A 15,183-nucleotide genomic window follows, 5' to 3' on the forward strand; every position below is an offset into this window, starting at 1 on the left:
TGCACTGCACTCTGTGAAACTAAGGCATAAATGTCTAGAAGTAAATAAGGTTTCTAAAATCTGTTCCAACAGCCTAAGGAGCTACTTTGAACAAGCAAGGAGATGGTTTTAAATTATTTTTACTTTGAAACCGTGAAGGGGCAGGTCACAGGGCTAGCTGCGCTTCCGTCTCCTTGGACGCTCTCTGTGCACCCCCTCGGGTGTCAGTACAAATGCTTTTACCTATCCTGGGTAGAATTCCACAATTATCCCACTCCTAGACAGGGCTCTGGGCTCCTGCACCCTGTGTATTGAGAGCGCTTACTCAGCAGGTGGGACTGAATTCTGGCATCTACGGTTCTTCCTGATCAAACAGCCTTCTGAAAACCAAAGTGGTGTTTGTTTTTAACAGCAGGAACAAAGCATTTAGAGAAAAGAGGAGTTTAAAAGTCTTAAACGTGTCTCTATATTATTGTCTCCTGATGGTAAGCTAGGTAGCCCTACGTTCTTCAGACATCCCAGCATGTGTCTGCATGTCAATCTGATTGTCCCATCTCCCCCCTTCTCCTGAGAGGGAGACTTTTTCAAACTCTCATCCTTTTAATCATCTGGTTCCCAGGCTTTTCCTGTATTAGCATTGTCTCTTCACCCTCAAGGGCTTGTGGAGAAGTAGCTTATCTTGAGCCATTGTTTCCTTCCTACTTGTTTTCCTACAACTCTCCATTAAACTAAACCAATATATTCATATAGTAAACATTCAAATAACTAGGTCAACATATAGTAGTAATAAACTAGAACAGAGCAATTCCATTTCTTCTATAAAAAGCTTATCATTATAAATACTGTCTGTGGGGGAGAGGAGGCTGGTTGTGAACTTGCACAGACTTGAAACTTGCCTATAAAATGTATAGAAGTTTTAGCCGGGTGAAAGGGGGAGATCTTGTTAAATATCTTTTTATACTGATCACCTGAACATGCAGTACCAAATTTCACATACAACTTAGTGTTCTTTAAAGATTTTCAGCTGCTTTGGACTAATGGTGGAAGTGAGCTGCAAACTTCCTGAATGCTGGGAAAGTTCAGATATGATGTTCAGATCCCAGGTTTTGATTTACACACACTACTTTGGCTTACATCATTTTTAAAAAGGCGTAAAGCTTTAACCTTGCCATGTGAAAAGTAAATAGTAATATTTGGGAAGTGCTACTGCTTTCTGATAACACCCCAAATTTTGAGATTGACAAGCCATGAGCCATGCAGGATTGGACCCTTGAATCATCAAAGGAGTCTTCTTTTATTCCTAAATGGTTGTTGCATGAGAATGTAAGTAAAACACACAATCCTACTATTTTTCTGCAGTGTTTACATTTAGAAAAGAGATAAAATTCCTCCAATATAACCAGTGTTGTAGAACTAGGTTTGCATTGGTTTTATGGGCTATACTGCCCTCTGCTGTTGTCTTTGATTAATTTGCGTTTTCAAGAGTTCAGACTTACCTGCATGCAGAGTTGCAACAAATTTAACATGTGCTTTCAAAACTGAGAGTACCCTGGCTTAACCAGGAGATCTTCAGCGACCTGAAACTCAAAAAAGGAGTCATACAAAAAGTGGAAACAAGGTCAAATTATGAAGGATGACTACAAAAAAACCACAGGTGTGTGGGGACAAAATTAGAAAGACCAAGGCAAAAAAGAGATTAAACTAGCTAGGGTCAGAAAGGGTAACAAGAAAACATTTTACAAATACATTAAAAGCAAGAGGAAGACCAATCACATGATGGGCCCATTTCTCAATGAAGAGGGAAAGACAATAACAGAAAATGCAGCAACATGTGAAATGTTAAATGCCTTTTTGGTATCAGTTTTCACCAAAAAAACAAACAAACCGTAAGTGATTGGGCAATTAATATAGTGAACATCAGTGTAAATGGGGTATGATCTGAGGCTAAAATGGGAAAAGAATAAGTTAAGAACTATTAGACAAGGTAGATATCTTCGGGTTGGCAGGACCTTATGAAATGCACCCTAGAATACTTAAGGAACTGGCTGAAGAGATGTCTGAGCCATTTGCAGTTATCTTTGAGAACTTGTGAAGTCTAGGAAAAGGGCAAATATAGCACCTGTCTATAAAAAGAGGAATAAAGATAACCCAGGGAATTATAGACCAGTCAACTTAACTTCAGTATCTGGAAAGATAATGGAGCAAATAATCAAGCAGTCAGTTTGTAAGCACCTAGAAGATAATAGGGTGATAAATAAGTCAACATGGATTTGTCAGGAACAAATTATGTCAAACCAACTTAATATCCTTCTTTGACAAGGTAACAAGCCTTGTGGCTAGGGGGAAAGTAGTAGAAGTGATATATCTTGACTTTAGTAAGGCTTTTGATACCGTTTCATATAACTGTCTCATAAACAAACTAGGGAAATATAGCCTAGATGCACCTGCTATAAGGTGAGTGTACAACTGGTTGGAGAAGCATATCCATGGTTCACAGTCAAGCTGGAAGGGCATATTGAGTGGGTCCTGCAGGCATCTGTCCTGGGTCTGGTTCTGTTCAATATCTTCATAAATGGTTTGGATAATGGCATAGAGAGTACATGTGTAAAGTTTGCAGACAATACCAAGCTTGGCGGGGTTGCAAGTACTTCAGAGGACAGGATTAGAATTCAGAATGATTTTGACAAACTGAAGAAATGGTCTGAGGTAAATAGGATGAAATTCAATAAGGACAAATACAAAGTACTACACTTAGGAAGGAACAATCAGTTGCACAAACACAATGGGAAATGACTGTCTGGGACCGAGTACTACAGGAAAGAATCTAGGGGTGAGAGTGGATCACAAACCAAATGTCACCAATGTAATACTGTTGCAAAGAAAGCCAACATCATTCTGGGCTGTATAAGTAGGAGTGTTGTAAGCAAGACCTGAGAAATAATTCTACTCTTCTTAGTGCTGATAGGACCTCAACTGGAATATTGTCCAATTCTGCAAACAAATTGGAGGAAGTCAAGAGGAGAGCACCAAAAAATGATTAAAGGTCTAGAAAACATGACCTATGAAGAAAGTGAAAAAATTGGATTTCTTTAGTCTGGAGAAGAGAAGACTGGGTGATGGTGGGGGACATGAAAATCTTCAAATACATAAAAGGTGGTTATAAAGAGGAGGCTGATAAATGTTCTCCTTAACTTCTGTGAGGACAGGACAAGAAGTAATGGCCTTAAATTGCAGCCGGGGAGATTTAGGTTGGACATTAGGAAAAACTTCCTAATGCTAAGTAAGCATAGTTAAGCACAGAAACAAGTAACTTAAAGAAGTTGTGGAATCCCCCTCAGTGGAGGTTTTAAAGAACAGATTAGTCAAATATCTGCCACTGATGGTCTAGGTTATACTTAGTCCTGCCTGAGTTCAGGGTACTGGACTAGATGACCTATTGAGGTTCCTTCCAGTCCTATGTGTGTATGATTCTGATTTAGTTAAATCAGAGTAAATCTTGTGTGACTTATTTTGGTTAGGTATCAGAGTAACAGCCGTGTTAGTCTGTATTCGCAAAAAGAAAAGGAGTACTTGTGGCACCTTAGAGACTAATCAGTTTATTTGAGCATAAGCTTTCATGCATCCGATGAAGTGAGCTGTAGCTCACGAAAGCTTATGCTCAAATAAATTGGTTAGTCTCTAAGGTGCCACAAGTACTCCTTTTCTTTTTTTGGTTAGGAAGAGATTTAAGATAAAATGACATAAGCCATTCTTAAATGAAAAGGAAGTGTCCACTCAGGGTTTTGCAGTGATTTAACTAAACTGGTGCAAGCTTGTATTTAGGCCAGACCTTAAATAGCAATAAACCCTTACAGGTTATATTTTAATGATTTTAAGTTATGTCAAACTGACAAAAACAAGGAAGAGCTAAGAGTTTGTCTACATGAAACTGGCACTGAAATAACTAAATCAGCTGTTAATTTATACCTTTAGTCACTTGAGTGTATGTCTGTGTGGATGCACTTGTTCTGGAATAGAGAGCCCTATCCTGACATAGGGATCTCTTATTCCAGAATAAGTGCATCCACGCAGACGTGTGCTGAAGGTGTGAATTACAGCTGATTTAGTTATTTTGTGTCAGTTTCCATGTAGACAAGACCTAAGATTGAACTTCCGCTTAAACTTCAGTTTGTCCTGTTTTGGTCGGTAGCACAGATTTCAATTCGGTGTCTAATGCTACCAGCTACCACTAATGCTGATTTAAGACGGACTTTGCCATGATAGCTGTGGCAAAGGAGACTGAATGTCTATTTCAGTGGTTTGGCACTGCCGTGGGTATCACAGCAATTCACATTCATGTAAGCAGCCTCAGTGGTGTGTAGGGCTACATAAGTGCCAAGTAACTATTATAAAGTGCATCTGCTGTACTGCAGTAGGTACAAGGAGATGAGTAAAAAGGTGAAATCTGGAGATTGGAATTTTGTAGATACACACTTCTTTCCACTTAATATACAAGTCCTGAATTCATACTTTTCTTAAAACATGAATTGTAAAATACAGATTGGGTCTATAAACTAATCCCTGCTTCGTGCATTACTGAGGTGCTTTAAGCTTAGCCAATTCTCTTACATTACATCAGGAAGAGGATGCAAGAACCAGACGTGCTTCCTATATAGATATCAATAGCGAATAGATTGATAACTCTTTGAAAACTGCTTTATGGCTTGCTTTCTTTCCTTCCTTCCTCTTTATTGTTCTCACATAAAACTGTATTCCTTTCCTGCAGCTTTGGAACGTAGCCTCTTGAAAACTCTGCAGAAACTGGATGAGTACCTGAACACTCCTCTCCCTGATGAGATAGATGAGAACAGCATGGAGGATATCACAGTTTCTACCCGCAAGTTTCTGGATGGCAATGAGATGACATTAGCAGACTGCAACCTGCTACCTAAACTACACATTGTCAAGGTAAATGATTTTATTGGGAGGGACTACAGTCATTTCAGTTACATTTCTTATAGTGTATATAATAGAAAAAATGTACAAGATCCTGGATCCCATCCCATTGCAAGGAACTTGGTAAATAAGACTGAATACATAAGTCTTTGTTAAGTGTAATCACAATATTAACACACTGCATAATAATTTAATGAAAGATTCTTGAAATGTGTGTGAAGCTTCTGTGCCTACCTTAGTTACTGTGACACCTAATAGATAACTAAGATAAAAAGATTTGTGGCCCAAGTCAAGCCAGATTTTAATGTGCTGTAGAAACAAGGAAGTCATGAGACTTTAAGAAAGAAGAACCATATGACTACAGTTTTTCCATGTTTCATTAAGCACATGTTTTTTCTGTCTGTATAGAAAATGGCCTTAGTAATACAAGTAAATTACACAATGCCAAATATAGGACCAGAGGACAAGTTAGACACACCTGAAAGAGATGGGAGAGCATAACTCCGCAAAAATGAAGATTTTTCTTTATTACCAAAAAGAAAAGGAGTACTTGTGGCACCTTAGAGATGAGCTATTACCAGCAGGAGGGGGGGACCGGGACCTTTTGTAGTGATGATCTCGTTGGAATCTGTGTTTGAAGTTTTTTTGTTGAAGAATAGCCACTTTTAGGTCAGAAATTAAGTGACCAGAGAGATTGAAGTGTTCTCCGACTGGTTTATGAATATTAAAATTCTGGACATCTGATTTGTGTCCATTTATTCTCTTTTTTATTACCATGGTCTGACTTCTGTTCCCCTTCCCTTGCACTGTTCTAGGCAGTCTCACGCTGCAGATGGAGCCCCAGGTTAAATTTATATGCCTGGCTGTAGCAATAGTTAATCTGTAGTACTAGTTTGCTCATTGTCCTCGGAAAAACTGGGCCATCTTGATTATCACTACAGAAGGTTTTTTTCTCCTGCTGATAATAGCTCATCTTAATTAATTAGCCTCTTACAGTTTGTATGGCAACTTCCACCATCTCTGTGTGTGTGTGTGTGTGTGAGAGAGAGAGTAATATATCCTTACTATACGTTCCATTCTATGCATCTGATGAAGTGGGCTGTAGTCCACAAAAGCTTATGCTCTAATAAATTTGTTAGTCTCTAAGGTGCCACAAGTACTCCTGAAGCATATAGTGTACCACCAGGTCTACATACATACCAGAAGGGCAAGATGTACTGATTTTGACCTTTAATGGAAGTTACATTGTAGGGTTTATACTCTGTGAGGATAGTATGACAAAGAATGGAAGAATTGATGTAACTTAAAGGACATGAAGTAGTCATTGTATATATTTTTTTTGTTTTAGGTGGTTGCCAAAAAATATCGCAATTTTGATATTCCCAAGGAAATGACAGGGATTTGGAGATACCTGACCAATGCCTATAGCAGGGATGAATTCACCAATACTTGTCCCGGAGACAAAGAGATTGAAATAGCTTACAGCGATGTAGCCAAGAGACTCACTAATTAATCAGCACTTGCAAAAGAGATGACTTCTCACATATTCCATAACAGAATGCTTCTCCTAACAGACTGCTCTTTTGCATATAAAATAACAATTTATTTTGCATGAATTTGCAGTTATTCAATGTTACGTTGGATAGAGCAGGTACAGTAATTACCTAAAGTTCGCAAAACAGGAGTAATGAGTCTTGTTTTTCTTTACCTTCTATAGCAGCAAATACGAAGATTATCATTAATACAATTTGTGTTTAATGTTGCATTGGGGTACTCTAGACACCCCAGGATAAAGGGTTATTTTTCTCCACTCCTTTTCTTATCTATTAACTATAGCTAAACTTGCAAACATTTGGTCTATTTCTGTGTAGACACTCTTTTTTGAAATTCACTAATTGGTCCACAATATTCTCTTGGTATATGGTACAAGAAATATTTATGTATTTTGGAATTTACTACTTCTTAAAGGTCTGCATGTAGGATAAAATAGTTATCTACAACATATTGATCTGTACCTGCTTGTTTATCCCAGCCGTATACCAAAGGATCTTATTTCCAAAAAAGCCTTTTGCAGAATACTTGGCAATTTTTTTAACAAGAAAACAAAATACTGTTGGATTACAAACAAAAGACCCCAGAAATATGGCCACCACAGACCCAGATATGAATGCCCCAAACTGCAGGAGTTGGGATCTTGGTCTGAATTTTGTTTAGGGGCCTGTCAGAGAAAATGTTTAGGTTATGGGCCTTCTGGAGCCCGATGAGCACTAGTTTAAAAAACAAACGGTGCTGTCTGAACGGAGTTTTGGGTCTCACCAGATACAGTTAGCAGAAGGTCATTTTGATGGCACATCATGAAGAAACCAAAAGAGCTAGACATCCACCATTGGTTCATTTTAAGAACTGCAAGTGGCTGCTTTTTTGGTAGTAAAGAGCCTTTGTTCTATGTAGGTCGTCTTAGTAACATTTATTTAGGAAAACTGTGCTGTCGTAAACAATGTACATGTAAAATTTAGGGTTCTAGTTGAAAATAGCTACTGTATATGATAGCTAGGAGTGCAATGATTAGCAATGCAAGACTGAACACACAGCAACTAGAGTAGAAATCTTGAGAATTTCTTTAAAGATATTTTTTCTGAAGCATGTTTAAGTGACCTTTAAAAGCGAATATTTGCCTTAACATACAGTATGCATTTTTCTAAAAGAAAAGCCCTCTTGTTTTCTCTTTAAAAATAATGCTCTGTGAAGTGCCAGCCTTCCTACGTATTAATTTATCCCCTGACTGTCACTTGTCTACATACCTGGACGACAGTTTTGCATAACCGTAATCATTGCACTACTATCCGTTTAGGTTTGCTGCAGCAACACTGAGGAATAGCACTGCAATTTTTTAAAAAGCAATTTTCAAATATTTCTAAACCAGGGAATAGTTTTCTTGTTTAAAACAAAAAGGCAAGGTTTTGATGCATGAAATAAATTACTAGGTTATTTTAGAGGCCATCAAACCCCCTACTCCAAAGAGCATTAACATATTTTTTGTAATGATACTTTTTTATATTTAACTGATTTTAGAAGTCTGGAAAGTGCTATTCCTTGTAGGTTGTTTTTCCAATATTAAACCTACTGCAATAACATGAAAATGCTCACAGAAACACACTTTTATACACTAACATTTTGGTAAGCACTAGTTTTATGAAAAATAGCATGACTTTCTAAGCATCCTGCTTTTGCTATTTCATATATCCATAAAGTTAGCTTGAAATAAGTGATAGAGTACTCCATATTTGTATACGTGGCTTATGGTGCCTTTGTCTTGCCTTCTTAGGTCTAGAATTCCATTACTGTAACAACTCTCAATTGTTACCTGTCTTTTCAAAGACAGCGATCGATATGCTTAAAATCAAGCCCTATTATGATTTATTGCAGGGGCGTTCAGGAACTGAAAGGAAAATCTACAGAGCAGCCTGGTTAGAAAATGATTTGTAGCCTTCTTATATTCACTGTATCCTAAAGGCCCATTCACACGACGAATAAAGTTTGTCTAGCAGTAAAAATCTTCTTTAGGGGTTTAATACTTGCCAATGCTACGTCCAGAGAGGGGAATTATTTCATTTTTTGTCAGATTAAAACCTAGTTTGGTTTTGTTGTTAATACATGGAGGGTAACAATGGGAGTTTATTGGTTTGGTGCTTTTTTGCCTTTGTATAGCTTAAGATGCTCAACTAAAAATGGAATATAGGAATCGGTTTAATTTTGGGTATGGTTTAGTCAATTGAAATTAATCTATTAAATTTAGATCAGGATGGCCCTTTGGAGTTGTTTAATTAGTGATCAGGCCCAATTTTTTTGTAAACAGATTAGGCACTCAGTATGCACACAGCTTGTGTGTGCTGGGTAACTGTGGATGCACACGATCATAATTAACCATTTGTATATACAGTGACCCAGTTTGCACACTCAGTTGTGGTAATTGGCCACAAAAAAGCATGCCTGTACACGTTTACCTTGTTAAAATATCAGGCCTGTAATCTAGTATAAACCATAGATGCTTTGTAATTTCCCTTGAAAAATCTAATTATCATCCTCAAAACACGTTGAATATAATATGCTACAACGAAGTAATTTTAATGGCTGACATGGTTAAAAGCTTGGGAACCAAGTTAAAGCTCGTGCTGTCTCTGGCACCCATTGATGTATTGCTTGTCTTAACACAATGAGCTATTGAGTGTCAGAGGTTGGACGGCAACTAAAAACGAGCTTTTTCCCTTATAGTCACAGTTCAAATGAGCCTCTGGTTGGTTAGTAACTGAAAGGGGATATGCCATGTGGTGGCCGCTTGCTGACCTCTGTGAAATGAGTGGCTGTCTTTCTGATTTCCCATTGCATTGCATCACTATAGCTGTCCCATTTGTTGGCATCCTCCGTATAGAGCTTAGTGGAGACTGAACATCTTTCACCTCTACAGGTAGTCACTCCAGGTCAGAACCACAGGGCGTTGGCAGGGTGGTGTGTGGCGGGATTGGCCATCTGTGCTATATGTATTTTTCAGTCTGACCCCAATCACCAGCACTTACAGTAACCCTTATTAATGGGAAACTCCCTGTCCTCATTCCCTCCCACTTTGACTGGAGAACAAGGTATACACATGAATTTGGTTTTTAAACAAAGTTTTCCTTTCTGGAAAAGACTTCCTGCATGTGCAAAACTGTTTGAGCGGGATGCATGTGAACCTTGAAATGATTTCATGCACTGCAAACATTTCCTATGTGTCTGTTTTTCTCTGGCATTCGAAGTCCCACATGGACTACTGCAGCTGTGTAGTTGCATAATTCTATTTTTCCCATAAAATTGGTAATTTTCTGGAACGGGTCTGTTTAAACTGATTGAAAAGAATTCTGTGCAGTTCCGTGATAAGATAAAGATGCAATCAACTTTCTATGCTAAAGAAGCAAATTAGCTTTTCATATCAAAGGAACAGACACGTTGAAAAAAACTATGTGTTGAGCCAAACCCACGGATATCTATCTCCATGTAGGACACAGTGGCTAAGAACAGCAAAATGTACACTCTGCCATTCAGATAATGATTTGAACGTGTTAAATGAGCATCTTCAAAACAAAACTTTATCTATCCCAAGTAAGCCCACTTAGCTTGTGACACTAATTCTTGCTTTTTGTACGTGGGTGGGACGAAGTGGGGAGAGATGCAAACTCCGAGAACTGGACATCTGGAATTGGGGCATGGTATGCAGAAATACTTGACAAGTCCATACAATTTATTGTAGTATGCTTATGGATCATCTTTTACAGATATACCAGTATATTGCGGGCAGCTAAAAATAAAATTATATTTTCACTACCAAACAGATCTGGATGGTTTTTGTGTGTGCACATATTCCCACAATTCAAGAGGGTGCGTTGTGATGCACTACTGTAGACACAATTTTTGTCTGACCGTTAAAGCCAGTGATAGGGCATACCATTCCCAGTTTTGCCATTGGTCTTGTGACCTCTAGGGCAAGTTGCATTTAACCTTGGTCTATATTTCTGTAACTAGGTATAATATTTACCCACTCTGCCGGAGTGTTGACTAGAACAAGTTTTAAAATGCCATTTTTTTCCACAAGTAACTTCTAAAAGTGATAATTTGTCGATATTTCCTATGGAAAATATTTTTTGATAGAAAACTTTTTTAAAATGTGGGGGTTTGGTTTTTTTTAAAAGACTTTGGTTTTCAAAAATTGAAGACCAAAACATTTTACCAAAAAAGAAACTTTCACTTTGTAGTTTTCTTTTTTAAAAAAGTCAATTTTTTTAAAAAAGTCAAATTTTTTTAAAAAAAGTCAAACATGAAAATGGTTTGGTTTTTTTGGTTGAAAAACCATTTTTCATCATGTTCCAACAAAATATTTCAACCTCAACTGTGGAGGCTTAACTGATACTTTGTTACAGAAGAGAGTTAGGGTCCCAAGCTGGGATACTTTGGTTCTGAGTTTCAACCACACACCTCTCAGGACTTCTGCTTGGCAATGTTTCAGCCTGAAAACTTCCCTCTTTGCTCTGTAACCTGTCAATACCTAGTCAATAAGTCTGGTCGTAAGTCGTCAATTTCCATAGGAAGGTTCTAAGAAAATCCAGGGCATTGCTAAGCCAGCCATTCATCATCTAGCTCACCATGGGGGTGTGAAGTATATCTCGCATCTGATTTACAAGGAGATTTGTGTTCTGGAGAACGTGCTCCAGGATGCAGTCACCTACACTCAACATGCCAAACGAAAGACCGTTCTAGCCTTGCATGATGTAGTTTGCATTCTCTAATACCAAGGTTGCCCTCTGAAAGAATTTGGAGGCTAAATCCATGCTAAGACTACATGATCTACACCCTTCTACACTCATCTACTTCACCTTGGCTAGGTCAACTGATGGCATTAAAATGTGGTAATCCAAACGAGAGTTTACTACCTGTGTTGTTTTGAGTCATCCAGCAAAGGATGCAGTCCCCCCCAACAGAATGTGTAACTAACTCTAGATCCTTTGGGGTTTGTGGGAGATCAGAGAGTCTGTTTTTGCCATAACAAGATCCACAGTAATCTTGTACATTACCAGATTCCAGCATTTCCTTGAAACCTAAGTGGGACATATGCTGCCTTGCAAATCTGGAGAGCAGAATGAAGGGAAACAAGCAATCTGTGGGGTAGAACAAGACTTCTGCCCATGCACCACACAATACTTAAAGGATAGGTGATGAGCTTGTTTGCTTAGTGCTATTTGCTGCACTCAGTCTGTTTAACTGTTCTTTATTTAACAATCTCCTCTGTTTCTCTTTTACGATGCTTTAAAAATGGGTGCCTAGATTGTTACTGTGTAAAATCCTGGCTGAGTGTCCCAGCCCGAAGAAACTGGCTGGTTGGCCTCAGATGCTGTGGAGACCACTCCGCAAACAGTGCCATGAAGATGGTCAGTGTGGGCAGGGAAAGCTTAAAACCTTGAAGGGAGCTAGGGGTAGTTACAAAGACACATCATGAATGTGTCACGTATGACCCCTGACCACAGCATTCACCCTATGTTGGTTTCAGTGAGGGTCCTGATCCCAACTTCCTTGAACTTCGGACAAGTTTGGGTCCGAACTTTGCAGCTGAGGCTAGTCTCTAAGGATGCGGCCCTGCTCCCAGTGAAGTCAATTGGAGTTTTGCCAATGACTTGATTGCAAGTGTCGCTGCATTTGCTAGTGGGAAGGGCCAGGACCGAAGTATGCTTGAATTGTCGTCCTCTCCTTTCTCTTTTCTACTTCAGCCTGTTCTGACCAAGCCTAATGACCCATGCTGAGCCGGCCACTAGCCTTTGGTATTTGGCCAAGGAGAGATTTGGTACTGTTGGAATACTGGTTCACCTTGAAGCTACACACAATGGCTGGGCTTGCATTGGTGTTCGCCTCTTGTGTGGAAATATTCTTTTGGGGGCTAATCAACTTATTTATGTGAAGTTTTTGCTGAACAGTGTTAGTTTATTTCTATGAACTGTTAAAATGGTTTCATTTTTACCTAGGGCTACTACATTTATATATATATATATATTTTTTTTTTTTTTTAAAAAAAATCCAGAGTTGTCTTGGTTCATTCCTTTGGCAATTAGTACATTTAATAGGGCTCCAGGTTTTTATTGCAGAGAGGTTAAAATATACTAATAGCTGAAAGCTGCTATAATAATTGGGCGATGGAAATTCCAGAAACAATTTCCTAATTACTTCCTCCTTCACTGAACTCCCTTATAAGCAGCAGTAAAATACAGTAGCGAGCCGGGCCAGGACACCCTGCCAATGCCTGCTAGCTGAACCCTGGTGGAGGACTAAGGAACCCACTTTTTGAGCTAGTTTGCCTCATTTGCTCAGAGGGTGGCTAAGAATTGGTCAGGAAGAGAGAGTTTTGTGTTCAGTTTTTGAGTTCTATTTCGATATTCAGGCCAGTCATAAAATCGATGGATGTATGTAGGTAGGTCCAAAGGCTCTAGGACAGTAATGTGCAATCAGTGCTGCAAGAGGCTATCTTCTCCAGCTCCTGAAAGGCATCATGTATCCTCCTGAGCACTGAGGCTGCCCTTAAAGGTACGTAAAAATCCATGCCTAGCAAAGGGGATGGTTTAGATATCTGAAGTGTCAGGCTTGAAATGCTCTCTGGAACCAGAGGATGGGAGCTCGGCCTGGCTAACACAGCCCCGCTTTCCAAGTGAAATAAAACTAGTTCCCTGCAGGTTAGATGGTGGGGAAAACTTTCAACTGAGATCTTGAAGTGCAGAGTAGTCCAGACTGCCCTAGGAATGCCAGAGGGCCTGGGGCCACTTTTCAGAAGAGCATAGGGCTTTAGTTTGGTAACCTGGCCAGAAACTCCCTCCTCATACTTCCTGCTTTGTTTTGTAATTTGCTATGCCCTGACTATTCACTTGCATTTCGGTAGGTGTGTATATGTGTCTATATAGAAAGAGCATTGAAGTGATTTGGGATGCTTTAGGGTGAATGTGCAGGGTAGAATTACCTATGCTGTCAATCTGGTATGGTAGCCAAGTTTACCAAAAACAAACAGTGACTTTTGGGGGCCCAGTTTAAGGTACCTTAAAGGAGCCTGATTTTTGGAGGTAATGTGTTTGCCACTTTCTGAAATTAAGAGGCCTCACATCCTAGCCTGTCCCCACAATGTACAAACAAATAATGTGGGGTATGCAGCTAAATGGAACTTTCTCGCTGTAGATTTACAGCAGTTGGTCTGGCTACATTTTTGACGAGCTCTGTCGACTGATGCTGGATGCATTCCTGGGTCAGATTAAAGAGCTCATGATTCTTTGAATCCGGAGAAGAGCTCCTGTGTTCTTCCCACTGGACAGAGAGATGAAAAAAGTTTTAAAGACAAAGATCAAACATGAGAACTTCAAAAACAACTGAATGAATAAAGTGGATTCCGGGGGACATTTCAACTCTTTTGATCGCTAACAGAGAGGACTTGGTAGGACCAGGGAGAAGGATTTTTGTCAGTGTTTTTAAAATGAGGATTCCACATACGGAAGCTCTGGTTAAAGTAATATTGTTCAGTAAGTGAGCTTGAAGGTTAAACTGGTTGACATGTCCCTTTCCTTCCAGGCAACCAGAGTGCTCAAGAGGGTTGATCCATCTAGGGCAGAGTAGAAAGAAAGACTAATGGTGTTGTGTCCCTGACTGTGAATCCATGGGGCAAAGTTGAATTGTGAATGAATGGGAAACTTTATTGTCACGTGGAGTTTATTCGACTGTGGTGACGTTATCAAGGGAGCTGTGAGAAGCTTCTTCAAGACTCTGCCAGACACACCAAGAGTGTTCTGTAGGGAATAACAAATGCTTCAGTAGAGCAATGGGTTACGTGAGACAGGATCCCTTCCGCGTCGGATGTCAAGGGAGCAGGCTTGGTCCTTTGTTTGAGCATCTCAGAACCTTAACCTTTGAACCGCTCCAGGAGATGGGTAAGGCAATGTTAGCCCAATCTTACAGAGGGGAAAGTGAGCCATGGGGATTGACTGACTTGCTCAGGGTCAGACAACAGTGGCCATGATGGAAACTGAGTCCAGGGGTAGAGACAGCTCTAGTTCAAAGCTCCACCAAGAGTCAAGAGATGAGACTAACTAGGAGCTGGATCTCAACCATCACTAATTTTGCCCTTAATGTATGAGCCGAGGAGTCTTGACTCCTCCTCCTTCTCTACGGAAACCGTGTGATCACGCTCCAGCCTGCATAGCTGTGTCGCTTTATCTCCACACCTTCAATGTACCTCTCCCGTGAGCAAGTCCAGTTTGTCTCCTTGCCTGCCTCACTCTCTGCATGGCCCTTGTAGTCCCTGCTGCATGATGCTTTGTGCATCATGTGGAGTGGAACACAGCTCCAGTTGACTTATGGATTTGATCCCCGGAAGTCCAATCCATTGCCTTTGCAATGTGGCTCGGCTGCGTCCAGACCCTGTTGCTCCCCTAGGCGTTAGAACCCCGTAACATGTTCCTCCTTCAGAGCCTCTACTGAATTTTGCCTGTTGTCCTGCATGTAAGGAGCTCACACTGGATTTTCCATCTTTCAGCTGCTCTGTGATGCCGCCAGGCAAAAGCACCTGAACAGTATCGAGCTGGAAGCTATAGGATCCCGTGGACTTGAGCAGAGGGTTTGGAACCAGGAGCTCTAACCACAGGGCTGCTGTTAACCGCTGTGCTCTGCGGCCTTTGGCAAATTGTCAGCATCTCTGTGCCCCCGTTCCCTGGCTGT

General features: G+C 40.0%; 1 protein-coding gene across 2 annotated transcripts in view; it reads left to right on the forward strand.

Moving 5' to 3' along the window:
• The window catches only part of CLIC4 (chloride intracellular channel 4), a 53,796-nt gene extending 43,519 nt beyond the window's left edge, over positions 1–10,277 (forward strand). For both annotated transcript variants that reach the window (XM_048826155.2, XM_048826158.2), the window contains exons 5-6: positions 4,745–4,926; positions 6,263–10,277. In XM_048826155.2, the coding sequence (XP_048682112.1) occupies positions 4,745–4,926; positions 6,263–6,427 (347 nt within the window). In that variant the 3' untranslated portion in view covers positions 6,428–10,277. The remainder of the gene's footprint in view (positions 1–4,744; positions 4,927–6,262) is intronic.
• Positions 10,278–15,183: the final 4,906 nt, after the last annotated feature.

The sequence above is a fragment of the Caretta caretta genome, chromosome 19 (genome assembly GCF_965140235.1).
Source record: "Caretta caretta isolate rCarCar2 chromosome 19, rCarCar1.hap1, whole genome shotgun sequence".
Taxonomy (NCBI): domain Eukaryota; kingdom Metazoa; phylum Chordata; order Testudines; family Cheloniidae; genus Caretta; species Caretta caretta.